This window comes from Leptosomus discolor, chromosome 12 (assembly GCF_034619465.1).
Source record: "Leptosomus discolor isolate bLepDis1 chromosome 12, bLepDis1.hap2, whole genome shotgun sequence".
Classification (NCBI taxonomy): Eukaryota; Metazoa; Chordata; class Aves; order Leptosomiformes; family Leptosomidae; genus Leptosomus; species Leptosomus discolor.
In genome coordinates, this window is record NC_141402.1 from 7,574,750 (window position 1) to 7,591,130 (window position 16,381).

Sequence of the window (16,381 nt, forward strand, 5' to 3'; positions counted from 1 at the left end):
TTCTGCTAGATCAGCACTACCCAAGTTTACACTAAGCCATTAAAAACAACAACTGACTCAGAAATCTAAATGAAATACTTGTGATTCTGAAAAATACTACCTCTGGCTACTGCAATTTAAAGAAACACTTATCTATAAAATATAGAAGTCCATTCATCACTTCTACACAGAACGAACTTTACTTTCAGAATAGTATGTTTTTATTATGCCACCTCCTTTATTCAAACACAGGTGATCAGGACTGTCACTTCTGAATGCTAAATAACAAAAACTTGCAAGTGTGCTACTATCTAATATATAATGTGGTAGAATATCCTTAGAAAGGTATGGGAACACAGATGATTATACACAGTTTAAGCATAAAATTTTAATTATATAATTTTGAAAAAGATCCCCTGAAATTGAGAAAATTGTATTATAATCTGCACATTCAGATTCTGCAATGGTTGAGGGACGCAAGGAAGTTTGATCAGACTGCCAAATATCACCTTAGTTGAAAAGAGAGAGAAGATGTAGAAGTGGAGTCTGACACTGACATGGCATGGAATAGCAGCGAGGATGACAGCTTCTGCTCCCTCTGCCTGTTGCCCAGCAGACAGGCTGAAGGTGCTGCCTGCCACTGATCATCACTCTTGCTGCACACTAAACCTTCAAGAATTGTAGCACAGTCTACATGACATCTTGCCACCTTGGCAAAGAGGCACAACTGAAACAGAGTATCCAAATCCTGTGAATTTGACAACGCCAATTATATGATTGTCAAACTGTCTTCCTTGATAAGTTAATAAAATGAAAACGTGATTAAAATATGTCCTTTTCATCTTGTCCTTTCTTCCCATGTGTAGAAGATGACCTCTTTTCTGCAGCATCAGGGAGTACTGCATTTCTATTTTATACACAGAAAAAATGACTGCGTACCAAATAAGCACAGGTCATCCCTACCAAAAGATCACAGCAAAATTCTTTTATCTTCATGTATAAATACATTTTATTTATATTGTTTCAATTTTAAACAAAATTCCAACAGTATTACTAATGGTAAACTTAAACCTTTCATTAACCCACAAGCAAAAGATGTGTTTGTTTTTGTAACATCAACAGTACACACCAAAGTCCACTGTCACTGATGAGTCACATTTTACTAATGGGTCCTGTCCAATATGTAAAATTTTTTAAAATAATTGTGACTATTTTTTCTAAAAAAGTTCAATTATTTCTCCAGGCCACAAGTATGCAACACGTACTGACTTCCTGTCTATGAATTTAATCCCGCTATGAGTTAGTGTGCGATCAAATCCTGCCTGATCAAGTTTCACAACAGATCACTCACCAGACTTCAGGAGCTGGAATTCTGAAATTTCACCAGACATCACAAGAGCCGATAGCGTGCTGTACACAGGGTGACGTTTCTTGTTATTTTAATGAGATATATGTAGAAATACCCTAGACAATGTCTTTGCTTATATAAAGATTAAAGACAAGACCTGTTAGATCATGCAAGGTTGTTCCTTTCTATATGTTTTTTGCTGTTTTCACAAGAGTATTTTAAAATACCTCAAGGCTAGAGCATTGACTGCTTCACGAGAAGATGATTCCAGAGTCTTACCAACATTACTTCTAGGAGTATATTCCTCTTTCTACTCAGTTTCTTGGTTTCATCTGCTGGACTCTCATGAAAACACGTCTTTTCCATTATTTATACACCTCAAACACTTGGTGTCTGCACTATGTGTGGCCGCATATAGTAAAACTATTTAGGAGGAACATGCAACTGTTTCATTAGTGCTCTGCTTTATGTTAGGTAACTAGAACAAAACTTACTATTTCAGATACTCAATAGTCCTTTCATAAAGGGAACTGTGATGTTGCATAACTTTTTATTATTTTATTTGAAGCAAGAGGAATTATATTAATAAAATGTTGTGACACAAAATCCCATCATAATGCTATAGCAAACATAGATGATAAAATATATATTTGACTGATAAAACTCTACAACAACATTTTTAGATATACTACAGGCTTTCTCACCGATAACTCGATTTCGAAAACCACTTGTGCAGCAATACCAATGCACACACAAATGAAAACCTGTGTCACTGTTACAGATTCACAATCCCTGCCTACTGAGAACACTGTGCAGTTTCAACAGGGCTAGGTGAAATAATATTTAATATGCTGCTGGCATTAAACATGTCACTGATAACAGAAACATCAATAAAAACAAGTACATACTGCCAAGCTTCACCACTGTTTGGAAAGCATAAACACAATCACACTTCTAGCAGAGGTAAGATAGGTCTGCATATTGAAGCAACAGTATTGGAATATCTGTGCTCTGCCTACAGAAAAATGAAATGCAGCTTGAAGTGTGTGTGTGTGCATGTGTGTGTAAACTACACTGTATATGGCAATTAAATAAAATTGACAAGCACCTCAGCAGAAAATGCCATGACATAGTTTGACAGTGCAAACATACCAGTTTTCCTGAAGGTATATTAATAAAAACCAAACAACCCTCCAAATCACCTTAACTTTAGTTTGTACGTTCCTCTGGGCTTATCAGAGGCAGAACAGCAATATGCTGTGTTAAGCAACAAAACTTTGATCATTCTATCTAAGATTTTGGTAAAGGGAAACCCCGTGAAAAGAGAACTTGCAAACTGTTAATACATTAAAAAGCACGAAGCTCAAGGGAGAAAATGAAAACAGGAGGCTTTGATACGATTTCTCCCCAAAACAGGGGAAGAGGAACGTTAGTTTAGTGTAACTACAGAGCATAAAACTCTCCAAAGGGTTATAGAGATGTTAACAGGGTTGAAAGACAACACTCATTCCTCTTAATTTAAGAATACTGATACAGAACATTGTTCCTATACAGGTTCATGCCAGGTAGAACATACTCATTCTAGTCTAGGACACAATTTGGAAAACATCTAGAGAAGCTGAAAAATGCTCCAAAAAGTTGAATTTTCACTCAAATTCCAAACAGAACCTTGAACTGTTAATCTTAACTAATCACTGCGAAGTTTGTCTGCTGATCTTGTTCTGAACAAAACATCAGTTTCTGTTTAGTATGAATAGTTTTATACCAAAATAAGTACCTTTTGCCAAAGAATTGTATCTAATGGGACATACCAAAGGGAACCATCACTGAACCTGAGGATTAGTTCTGGGAAAAACAAAATTCTTTTTCTATTATGCATTAACAGCTGGCTTTTGCAAGTTAATAGTCAGGTTACTTTAATTTTTAACTCAGGTCTGGAACATTAAAACAATCATCGTGCTTCTTACATCCAGGGACTCACAGTTTCCTGAGTGTATAGCTTTAGAATTAAATAATAAGTATAGGACTAGGTTATTACACAAAAGGTGTCAGAGAACTTTTTGCGAGAGAAATGGTGAGAGATCTTGGTACTGCTACCCAAAATACAAGTGTATAGAAGAAATTACTTAAAGATATTCTATATTCAATCCAGCTTTTTGCTCTACTTGACTGAGAAATTAAAACTTATTTAAGCCTATTTCAACACTCACGATACCAGATACAAAAAAAAGGTGGGTTTTTACTGCCTTTTTTTTTGTTTGTTTCCTTATTTGATCAAATGTTACCAAATCAGTAATCTAACCAAACTGCTACAACTCCCCAGAATACTCTCTGTATCTCTCAAGGTAAAGAGCCACGTGGACTCTCTTGACCATTTTTATTGGAGGAATTAAAAATCAGAAAACAAACCAAAAGTAAAGTCAACCTTTCTTCGTAAAACAGGATTAATGCAGTAGCAAGAATAAAATAGGGAAATAGAAAATCTCTATAGCTCACTAGCTCCTTCTCCAAATCAAGTATTAGCAGCAGCAACAAATGACAAACAACTCATGATTCTGCTACTTGAGGACTCAAAAGGGAGGAAACAGAAAAAGATGGAACTTGTAATGAAAGACGTGAGAAAGTTTATTTGCCAGGATTGAAAAATCCCACCTCACCACACTAGCTTATATAAGAGAATAAAAACACTCCATAGACTCTTTCCAGAAAGCAGTCTTGGGGTATTATGTACACTCTAAAATGAAGCCCATTTAACGAAAACTTTTTCATAGTCCAAATGATTATAAAAGAGAAAATCTACCACTTTATGCTCTATACATAGCAAATACTGGCTTAAATAGGAGATTTCAAGAAACTTCCCACGTGTATGACTTTGTCAAAATTGCTCGCGTTTTCAGCAGAAGTTTGTGTTCTGTGACTAGAAAAATTCCACCTTTTTTATTCTAAAAACTACATCACAGAATCTATTTCTAGTTTAAAACAACCAGAAGCTGTTCAGTTTGAATGTGTAGTTTAAATTAAAAAGCACTGACTGATTCCTCAGCAGAGACCTTTGTTTCTGTTCAGCTAAAATAGAAATCTCTTTGCATTTTACTTAAGGATACTCATAAATGCCTCATACACCAGTTGAAGGACAGAAGGTTACATTTTTCTTAATTTCTATCATGTTATTAATGTCTAGCTAGACTGTCACAGTAACTACTATTTTGCAGTATCATCATGTACCAACTACTAATGATTAAACACTTATTTCCCAAACTGGGTTATATAACAATATTCACATTAAACTAAGACTATTTAATATTGAAAGCAAGTCCATGTTCTGAACTTCTCATGTCCTCAGACATGTACATCCTAAAAAGCGGCTCCTGAGCTAACCAGATCTGGTGAAAACACTACTGTATTGGGACAGTAAAATAACTACAGCCATACTGCAAAAGTTCTGCTTTTGAAATAACTGCTTGCAGAATTTTCATTATTTACATGTTCATATTTACTATTAAATTATATTTTATTACTATAAAACATTATGTAGAAATAGAAAAAACCAACAGAAGAAATTGGAAACAAATAGACAGTTAAAACAAGCCATTCATAATATCGTCCAAAGTTAACAACTACACATACTGAAAACTTAACACGTACTTTTTGGCCAATGTTTAACATGCCAAATTAAACAAAAAAGTACTCCAATAAACAGTGTTTACACAATAACACCAGAAATTATTATTTTCAATTATCTTAGTGACTAGTTCTAATTCAATGGTAATTCTCTAACCCATCATATAAGCCGCATTTAGTTCTGGGTAAATTTATCGTAATTGTCATCACCCAACATCAACATGTGTAATTCTGGAGTAATGGACATAATAGACTATTCAAAGACTTCCATTGACATAAATCCATTTTAGAACAAACCTTCCCACCTGCCATGTATCTCCTGTTATCAGTGTCTTCTTTTTAACAATGTATGTAACATAAATAAAATACAAAATAGGAGTGGGTTTCAATAAAAACTTACCCGATAAAAAGCAGTTGTTAGGGGTAGCAATGCTGCAGCGATGCTATATTCTTCTGAAGATGAACAATCCTTCAAGAAAAACATATAAAGAAAAATCAGCAAAACCGTTTTCAATGCTATGCATTATAATTTCATTTCTGTCTTACGGAGTCCCTGGGATACACTTCCTATACACAAAGTATTTCTGCTAGATAGGTATTGCTATGATTCTTCCCGTTTAAGGAATTTATTAGCAGCTTTCTTACTCCCATGTCTGAAATATAATTTCACCAACATAATTTACTTACAGAAAGGAAAATTTTCCTTGTTTATGTAACAATAAAAAGGCAGCTTGCTTCCATTTGGGTCAACAGCAAATCTGACTAAGATGGAAGTGATGTGATGACCAAAGAACGTACTTTCAAAAAGTTTACGCAAAGAAACTGACATTTATTTAATATGAAATAATCACCTCCACAGCCTCTACAAAATTTTGGCATAAGTTTAACTTTAAATAAGATGAAAATCCATTCTCTTTACAGTCTCAGAATGCCTCATTCAACAGTCAAGTGTGTCATTTGTGTCTGTCTAGGCTGAAAAGGGTATGCCAAAGTAAATCAACTAGTAATTGCACTGATGAAAATGGTGATTTTTTTACGGAAGTCTTAGAAGAAAGCAGAATTGGAATGTAACTTAGTATTTAAAAAACAAACTACCTGATTTTTTTAAGACTTTTTTTAAAAACACAGAACAAAAAATACTCAACAAGAGTTAAAAAAGATACTTCTTTTTTTAAGTGACTAGATTTTTTTCATTAGCTCTTTTTACCAACACTGAAGAACGCAATAACACACACAGTTCTACCAGACAAATGTATCACCATTGTGCCCCAAATGATGAATGGCAAAACAGCATTTCCATTTGAACAATTCCTTTCAATATTTTTAACGTTCATTTTTACAATAGGCACCCTCCAACTCAAACCACATTCCTATTAACTATCTATAACAACTGACCAAATTCCAAACTAAAATATCTTAAGTGTCCTCTGCCAGACCTTTCATTTATGCCTTCATCTCATACCAGAGTTCCCTAAAACACAGCAAAGCAGCAAAAGCTTGGCACCAGCCAACTGTGATAGCAGCAATATAAAATCTGCATTACAGGAACAATCACATTAAGGATCATTAGGATGTTACTTGTATTCACCTCGCTCGTCTTTCTTAAATGGCTGGTGAGTAACTATGTACTGCAGGTTTAAAGCAAAAGACCAAAAAACTCATCACAAGACTATTTTGCTTCTCGTTACTTTAAAAGTCCATTTCATCCCTTGTGATTTTCCAATAACAAATACTTCATCTTCTATTACTTTAATGAAGCTCACCTAAACACACTACTAAGGTCCATACACAGTTAAATATAGTAGCATTTAGAAAACTACTTACGTATGTATTCTGAAAAGGTGTACAACAAGTTCACAGATGTGAAGCTTTATGTCTGCACAGGGTTACTGAAGGTTTTAACATGTCTAACTCTGCATGAACGCACGTACGCTAGCTGCGCATGGAAAACACACTTTGTAACATTCCAATCTGGCACAGGAAAACAGTAAGGAAAGTGGACACTAACAAACTCAATAGAGGTTTTAATGATGCCTTTCGGTATTGTGTCATGCATATAAAATACCCAAATTAGTTTATAAGATGTCAGAACAGTAAGACTAAAGAACATAGCCTCAGCTGCTTCTAATTTTTGCATTATTTCCTATTGTTATTCATATCCTTAACCCCCATTCGGAATTTATCATGCGCATTTGTAGTTTAATATAAAGACATGATAAATATTGTCAGCATTTTTTCACTTAATCAGAAAACTTCCCATTTAAAATGAGACTTCACAACCTTTAGGAATGCTCAACAGTTTTCAAAGAAATACATTTCTTATTTCTTTACATGCTTATTTATAACCAGCTGTAAAATGATCCATCCTCATTGTTTCAAGTTATCTACTTAATCCCTTAGCTCAAATTATTTGTAAGAGCTCTGGCTTTTACCCAAAATATACTTAAAAATATCTTTATAAAAATCGAGCAATGTATCTTCACCTAGAGAGCATTCAGTATTCCAAGAGCTAACATATGTCTCAAAGATATATATCATCACCACATAAACAACACAGCAGATTATTTTTCCATTCCTTCTTGCAAGTACGAAATTCTCCACATATTCTATTGTCAGCAGTACCCCCCGGACTTGTAGTATGGAAGTATCATCTCTATATATTTCTTCTTCTCCAGCACATGACAAGAGATGTAAAATGATCTCAGTTAGGAATAAAGTGTAATACTGCTGTTTTAAGAATAGTGAAATTAATTGTTTATCTGATTTGCAGCTGCAGACAGAAATGCCATAGTTAACAGAGACGTTGCACCAAAATCTTAGCTTCTCAATTTTCCAGGCAAACCAAAGAACTGGAAATGTCATATACGTATCATATGCAATTAATTTAGACTCCTGAAACAAAGCAATCCAGCTGCCTTACACATAATAATGACTTTATCAATTGTGAAAAATATCTCTTAATACTGCTACAGAAGTAGACAAATCAAATACCATAAAATAACTAAAGCTGTTCCCTTTAATTCATACAAAATGAAGCTGAAACAAATCTGGGGAACAAAAATTATTCTCAGCAAACTGATTTCCTAAAACAGTATCTTACGACAGTGAAATACAGACTTCCACCAGGCCATGTGCACGGTACTGCTCTGAATCCACGCCTAACTGAGTGAAGTTCTGGCACACCACCCTGGTCATACTGACCATGTATTCAGATAGTTGCCGAACTCTGTAGCAGATTGGAAGTGTCACAGAAATTCACGTACATTTAAAATAGTTTTGCTATCCTGAATTGACAAGTGAATAATAAAATGAGAATGATGTTCCTTAAGTTACCTTCTTCGATAACACATGTGATTTACTTTTATAGTCCGCTCAGTTCAAATATGCAGCAAAACTGGTGGTTAGATATCATCGCTACACTGCTGAACCGACAGCTAGGAAGTTACAGATTTTGATTGCTTGGATGCACACATGGGACTGCTTATATCTGGCGAGGCACCGACAGCTTTTGAAATCTGGTAGGTGGCTTAGGCTTCTGGTACTGGAGAGGAGAGGCAACTCTTCTCATTCTTGACTGCAGAACAAGTACTGACCTGAATTGCTTGGAAAACAAGGTATTGTATGTCATCGCTCAGTTGAGATGTCCTCCACAATCTGATCCTAGTGATGAACAGCTGAGAAAAGCCACCCCAGGTAAAGTTTCCTCCTTGATCTGCTACTGAAGCTGCAGGCCCAGAATTCAACAATGCCCTTAAGTGCCCTTTGATGTCCCACTGACTGCAAGAGCGAGCTGAAGTCAGTGAAGCAGTGACAGTTAAGCATGAGCTTACATACCTTCCTGAACAGGCTGCAGTAAGTAACAACCGATACTCAGGGATTTCTGCTTTCTCTTAGTCACATGATAAAAATCTAGGAGAGCTATATTAAATATCTGATAATGTCTGGAGTGCAATTTTCTTTTTAGATCCATCTTGATAGTCTCTCTCATTAATTACTAGCTGATACAGTATGTTTCCTGTGTTAAACCACATTCTGCTTTGGGTAGCAAGCTTTTCAAACAGACATCACAGTTTTAATAATTTACAGAAATCTGAGTATTCTGAAAACTTGGGACCCAATTTGCTTTACATTCAGCAGTACTATAAATAAGCTGAATTACCCGCAGGCCTGACTACCACATGAAATTAACTTAGTACGCAGTGAATATATTCAAACTAAAAAGCTAAAACATGGCAGCTCTTGATTCGTACTTTTTTGGCAGCAGAGTACGATGCATGTATGCTTTATTAAAAGCACTGCTAAAGTAACCCTCAAGACTGCATTGTCCCTCTTGAGAAGTATTGAATGCTGTCAATTTTCATCAAGACCAAGAGCATTCATCACCACACAGGATTAAGCTCATAATGAATCAAGAAAAAAATACCAGAAACTTTAGAGTCGTATGTGTTTTTAAAGCACTATGACAAGAATCGTTAAGCTAGCATGTGTAAGGTAACAATAAACTATGTGCAGTACATTGGCTACAAATTACAGGTGAAATACTGGTTCCAAATTCAACAGACTATTTCAGCCGTGCCAGCATATAATCCTTATTGTTGCAGATATATTACATGGGCGGAGCTTCACTGAATTGCAGAATTTTATTGTTGATGCAGTTTATACTTTGGAAATATAAACTGTCAAACCTAGTGGGCAAGACTATTGCTTTTGTCTAAAGTAGTAACAGAATTCAGCAGTCCAGTTTAGAAAAAAATGCTTTGTTTGTTAAAAGGAATAAGGATTCACCATGCAGAACTGCAATATAATTCAAAACTGGAACTGAATTTTAATGAGCTGATTTTAGAAAAATCCTTCATTTTCATTAGGTAAGCTGACTAAAGTTTATGCATCCATATATAAATATAATATTAATGCAATCAAACTATTAAAAACTGTAGTTTTTAATCGAAGAAAACATTCTATGTTAATCCATGTTAAATCACTGTCCTTTATATACAATCTCAGCAGAGTTTAAAATCCAAGGAAATAAACCAACAATTTCACAATGTACTGATTATATCTAAAATAATTATATGTTGCCTTGAAAGAAAGGTGAAAAACACATAGTCCTATTTAGAACTTCCAGTGTAACTTTTGAAAGTATTTAAACTACAAGTTTTAACTCCACAGATAAAGCCATCATCAGGAGCAATAGTCAAATGACGTATTTTGCTGGAATAAATGCGAACTTGACTCTAATTACTTAGATCAGTTATTACTAACAGTATATAATTAACTTCAAAAGAAAGTCTGGAATTCAAATCATAAGAAAAAATGTGTTTTTCAGTGAAAATTAATGTATGGTTTCTTTCTAACATTCATATACAGTTTTGCCTAGTAAAGTCAACATCACTGCTAGCTGCTGCTTTGCTTTGTAAGGGGATGAAAATTTTCTCTTTTTTTTTTCTTTTTGTCACCAAAGGTGAAATCAGACCTCACTGAGACAGCTACAATTTGCTTAAATGCAACTGTTCTGGGACTTGAGAAACAGGATGGCAGACAGACATAACTAGGAAGCCCATATAGCTGATTACCTGTGGACTTATCAATCAGCAGAACTAGAAGAACACACTTGAAAGATACTGCCTTATGTAATTCTCATTACGTTAAAAAAAAAAAAAAATCTTAATTTTGATAAAGATACATACAGTCTTTCAGAATTATTAACTCACATAACCACCTCTTCCTTCATAAATGACCCTAGCACACTTTAAGTGTTACTCATTAATGCAAGGTTTTAATCTAACTTTTGTTCTACTTATGTTGCAGTGATTCTCAGTTAATAAAAACAAAAAAGTACACTCTTATTGTCTGTTGTCTCCAGGTTTAACATTGACCAAAATCACACTTAAGGCTTTTGAGGAGCAACTTCTCAGACTGCTACCTTGTTACTAGCTGACAGCATTAATTCAGCACAAAGTCCATATTAGAAAGACTTCACCTGTGCTCTGAATTATGCCAGATGTAAACACTTTCTTCATCCTCTATGCCCATTATGTTTGTACTGGTGCCAACGCAGAAGAAAAGGAACTGCACCCAACCCAGAAGAATCCTCAACAATTTGTTTTGACTTTGAGGTCTTTCTGCCTGACTAGAAGCCTTTCATAATGACCATTTCATTAAGGAACCTATCACGTCAGCAATAGGATGCAAGATGTTGTAGGCCTGCCATTCCATTTGGCAGGAGATTCAATTCCATTTTAGAAGGACTTTACTTCCTGAGGAGCTTCATATCGTCTTTACCTCGCCCTGAATTCTCATAGGTTTGTCTTGAAACATAGTGGTATAAGGGACAGAGTTCAATTGATGCAATTTAGATGGAGTTACACAAGCACGTGATGTTCACTGATTTTTAAGTGTGCTTTTGCTTTACTCCGCATGTTCACAAGATAACAAATGCAGCACATTTTCTCTATGCAGCTCCATTGTCCTTCTGATCTCAAAGCAAGCCAAAACAAGGAACAACATTTTACTCAAAAGACAAACTGTCAAGTCCTCCCTTCTCCCTTCTTTCACAACAAATACATTTCTGTCTAGGGTTGAGATTAGTCATTTCCTCCTTCTTGTAACAAATTATGTTTAGGAAATCAGAAACCTCAGTTTTTACATGCATAAATTACGCATTCTTCACTGTATTTTTACTGTACCCCAAAAGCGTAAAACGTTTAACTTTTTTGCAAGATACTGATAAACACAAGAATGCCATCCCTTGCGTCTAAGCACATCTGAGTTTCTTTAACAGAAATGCCATGCATGTTTCTGAATACTGTCATGAGGCCCATGGCAATAAAGTTCAACATACTCAGGCTGTAATCTTCTCCCAAGGAAATGGTTGGGATGCCAAGATGCCTTTTGACTTTTATTTCACAGCGGGGCTTCATTCACAGTGACTCTATCCAAACCTTAAACTACACCAGCTGTGATACAAGGTCCTGCATAGTAATTTGTAAAAAGTATTTGACAAACAACATCCAAATGATAGAATATGTTGCAATTCATGACAAAACAGTGATCAATATCCATTAACCACTCAGCTGAAAAGGGGCGATTAATTCATAATATATCTACAAAACGTACTGTACTCCTAAAGCCCTGGTAGATCAAAGCACTTATGCAGTGACTGCAAAAAATAAACACAGGGTACTTTGTAAACCACTTTACAAAGCGACTGGTTAATTGAGTCAAGGAACAACAGAAAAATGCTTAAAATATTAGAAGGACTATTAAAATAAATGCAATATTCCAGTTATCTTCTAGCGAATCAGTTCACAAGTACACAGTACACATTCTTCTGCATTCTAGCATTCATTTAGTGAGCAGCAGCATCTCTTCTAAATTGTAAGCGAAGTCAAACTTTCAAGCATGTAAGAATACATTAATCTTGCTTAACTTAATTTTCTGTTCTAAGTGTCATGTGATTTTCTAATTTCACATACTTTTAATAAAAATGCACCACATCATCAGTGCACATTCTACACAATTTTTACAACTTAACAGGAATTAACACCTTTAAAAAAATCAGATTTCTATGAGTAAAGTACTTCACAGAAAAATCAGTTTTTCACTTTAGAAAAATATTGTTTGGATAGAAGTGGAATTTTACGTCTATTTTCTGAAATGCAAAGAGTTGATGCTCAGCTCAAATCAATTACCAAAAGATTCTGCATCAAGTACACTATGAAGAAATTGAACAAACAACACTGATGAAATGTAACTTGGAAGTAGGGCTCACTGAAAATTTTCCATTGAATAGCATGTGACAGCAAAGTGATTTTTTTATTTATGCTAAAAACCCTCACTGACATCATCTTAGAAAAGAGAACTTCCAAACCCCAAAGTGTTCCCCTTGGGAGACAGTCTCTTGTAGGCACCTTGTAAATTATAACTGATTTTCTGAGGAAACAGAAATAAAACCTTGGGCAACACCTCTAAGAAGGCAAGGAACAGGTCTGCGGGATCTACAGGCTGGACTGTAGGGAGCCTCATCGAAGACATTTCCAGACACACGAGGACCAACAAAATGATTGAGAACAGAAACCACAGGCTGACCAAGGGAAAATGGATTAACCTCTAGGATGAAGTAACAAGCTCTGTAGCTGAGGAAAGATCAGCAAGTCTCATTTACAGGGCTTCTGACACAGGCTCCTCTGGTATCCTTGTAGGCAAGCTGGGGAGATATGGTCTAGACAAACAAGTGGAAAACTGATTGCACCATCAGACTCAAAAGACAGTGGTCATGGTTCCAAGTTTAACAGACAAGTGGGTTACAAGTCATGTTTTCAGGGGCTGATACTGTGGCAAGCGCCACCCAATGTTTTTGCTAACACTCTGGCATGAAATGGCATGGTTGTTAACAAAATGGCATCAAATGCATCTTCAACAAATTTCTGGATAACACCAGATTTGGGGGACTGGTAAATATGCTGGAGGGCAGGACTGCTACTAACTGGCATCACAGCCTGTCAGAAACAGACTGACAAGAACCTCCTGAACTTCAACAAAGACAAATGCAAAGTTCTGCACAAGGGACAGGGTAACTCCGTGCAAAAACATAAGCTACATATGAACAGCACCGGGAACCATGTGCTGTGTTGTACATGCCAAACCAAGACCATGCCCTGAAATTCAGAAGAAGGTGGAAAATGAATTACCTTGTTTTGTTGCTGTTTGCAGGTATCAGCAAATTCTGAACAGTATAGACTGCTCCAAGGAATCGGTAAAATAAATATTGCAGTTGAATTGAACAGGCACGCAACATGATGGGAAATGGAAATATTATGAAGTACCCTGACATTAGAAAAAAAGCATTATAAGAATAGCAACAGGCAGAAGTGAACAGATTTACAGTAGTGATACTAAGTTTCTCAAAGAAATATGTGAGGCAAAGAGTAAAAAAATCAGAAACAATGCATAGGAGATGGGAGACAGGAGGGGGCACAATATTTTGTACTAAGTCAAAAATGCTAAAACCATCGGTCTTGCCAAGCGATATACTCATAGCAGGGGCAAAGAACAAAACAATTAGAGTTTAAGGATCTCATTCCACGAGACAGAAACTGTCAGGAGAGCGCAGAACTGAAAGCAGTGCAGAAGAACTAAATAAGTATATAAAGGGAAAACACTGTGCTCAAGCAGCACAGATAAAAGTCACTAGAGAGAAAGCTGATGCAATTTTTTTTTTTTTTAACACACACACACACATATATATATACACACACACCCCCAAAAATACAACTGCAGGGTTCTGGCAGGTGCCCCTGAGAACCAAAGGACACGTTTGTGTGGATCTAATACTGCCTCTGGGAGATGCATTTTTCACAGACTGCCAGAAGTGGAGTCTCTTTTCAATACTTCATTGACATCTTGTTGCTGGACAGCTTCAGTTTTTCTACACAAATCTTGATAGTACTGAGCAGCTTTGCTACAGTTTTGGCAGAGGCACCCATTAGTCTGCGTACAGCTGCACCAGAGGACAACAAGAACGACAATGACCAGCTGCTTCTGGAAGAAGTTTTCTTGGATCAGCTTTGTTGGTGCAGCTCAATTTCTGGATTCATGAAACAAGTGTCAGCTGCTGGAAAAGGATATTTCTGGGATGACCTGCAATGGCTGCAGTATTTCAGGGATGACAAGGGGGAGTTTTGTGGTTCTTTTGAGGTAATTCTGCTTATTACAAGGTTGCAAATCTTTAATTCAGCCAGCAAGGGCTTTTCCATGCTTAAGCACAAATGATGCATTCTATTAGATGCGCTGGTGAATTTGATGTAACTTAAAATCCCTTGTTGCCAACCCTGCTGCCAGACCTCTCAGTTCCTTAATAGAATGGAATGTAAATTTTCTGTTATGTTTCAAAGAGTAGTTGCAGTTTTAACAACTTTAATACAAGTTGTTATACAAGTTGCTTAATCCAAAAAATCAACCTTGTAACAACATCAGAATAGGCTCATTCCACATCATGAAAAAATTACGCTACCAAAGGCACTATCAGAAGTATCTCATTTTTCTGAAGAAAAAAACTCCCAGTAAATTTAAGGCTTTATAGCCCTGACTCATGAAATCTTCTAAACGACAAATGGTTCAGTGAGAAGAATACCTAAAGCAAATTTGGGAAGCTGAAGGACATATGTTGTGTGTGATTAGGTAGCATGTTGTAGAGCTGTGTCCACTTTGATTAACAGATCTAATCAGTGTGATCGAGGAAGACTGCTGCTGCAGAGCCTGGAAAGCCCAAGAGATTCAGAGATTTCAAGAGGCGCTTGAAACAACGTAAATAGTGAAACAGTAACCAACAAAATAAGGATTACTCTATCTCATCTTACAACAGTAATGAAGTTAGCCAGATCAACACATGAATGGAAGCTTTTGTGTACCTAAAATAATATGATTACTTCAACTGGGCACACACAGAGTTCACCAAAAAAAATAAAATTGAAGATATAGTAGTCAGAAAAGCATACTACCTGCCAACTTAGTTACTAGCATACGAGTAATCACGGAAGTGAGATAAAGGAAAGCTATATAGTAATACTAGTAATCATTAGATGATCACAGCAGTCTACAGTACTGCAATAATTTCTGGAATATGTAAAAGACACATAAGACAATATTGTAATAATGATCAGTAAAGCTGGCTGGCTGTCATACGGAAAAAAAAAAAGTTGGAGAAATCACTACGGAGTGATGATAAAATAAATAGAAGAGATTTAATATTAGCTAAAAATGACTGCCAAAGGATGACTACCAAACACAGTTAAAAGAATATAGAAAAGAATAAAAAGGAGACCAAGACACATTGCTTTAGCGGCTTCCAGGGGCATCTGTTCTGAACTGAAAGCTGCATGCTGACTGGGAAAAGAAATATATCAACATTTTTTGTTAGTAACACGGACTTGAAATGCTGCTAACCACTATCGCTCTTACATACACTGCTAACCAAAATTTCCTTTTGAGTAAGTACTTCAGCTTTTCATTCTAAAAAAGTTACATATTCACACAAAATTGTGATAGAACCAAGCTTTACGGTGGTATGGTACACGCTAAAGATTTCCGCACTAGGTATCAAAGTTCATGACCAAAGGTTGGGTTTTGTCTTTTCAGTAAGTTTTTGAAAGACTTTCTTCAATAAAACCTTTATTGGAGAATTCTGAAAGTATTTAGGCTATGACTTAAAATTAGTTAATTGAAAATTTATTTGTTCATGATTTCTTTCTTACCAGACTGTTGCCTGAGTAGTCAAAGATGTTTCATTACTAACATGGAGATTCCAGGTTCCACCAGAATTTCAACCACCCCCAAGGACCTCTAAGGTCAACTTCTTTTTACTGACCATAAAACTGAGCTACACACTTGTTAATTTAATTTTTTAAAACATAATTATGTTTTAAATTTTGAAAA

At 35.8% G+C, this 16,381-nt stretch overlaps 1 protein-coding gene across 1 annotated transcript in view; it reads right to left on the bottom strand.

The window, feature by feature from the left end:
• SBF2 (SET binding factor 2) overlaps positions 1-16,381 on the bottom strand; it is a 215,650-nt gene that overhangs the window by 71,515 nt on the left and 127,754 nt on the right. The window contains exon 17 of the mRNA XM_086471998.1: positions 5,349-5,417. Within this exon, the coding sequence (XP_086328124.1) occupies positions 5,349-5,417 (69 nt within the window). The remainder of the gene's footprint in view (positions 1-5,348; positions 5,418-16,381) is intronic.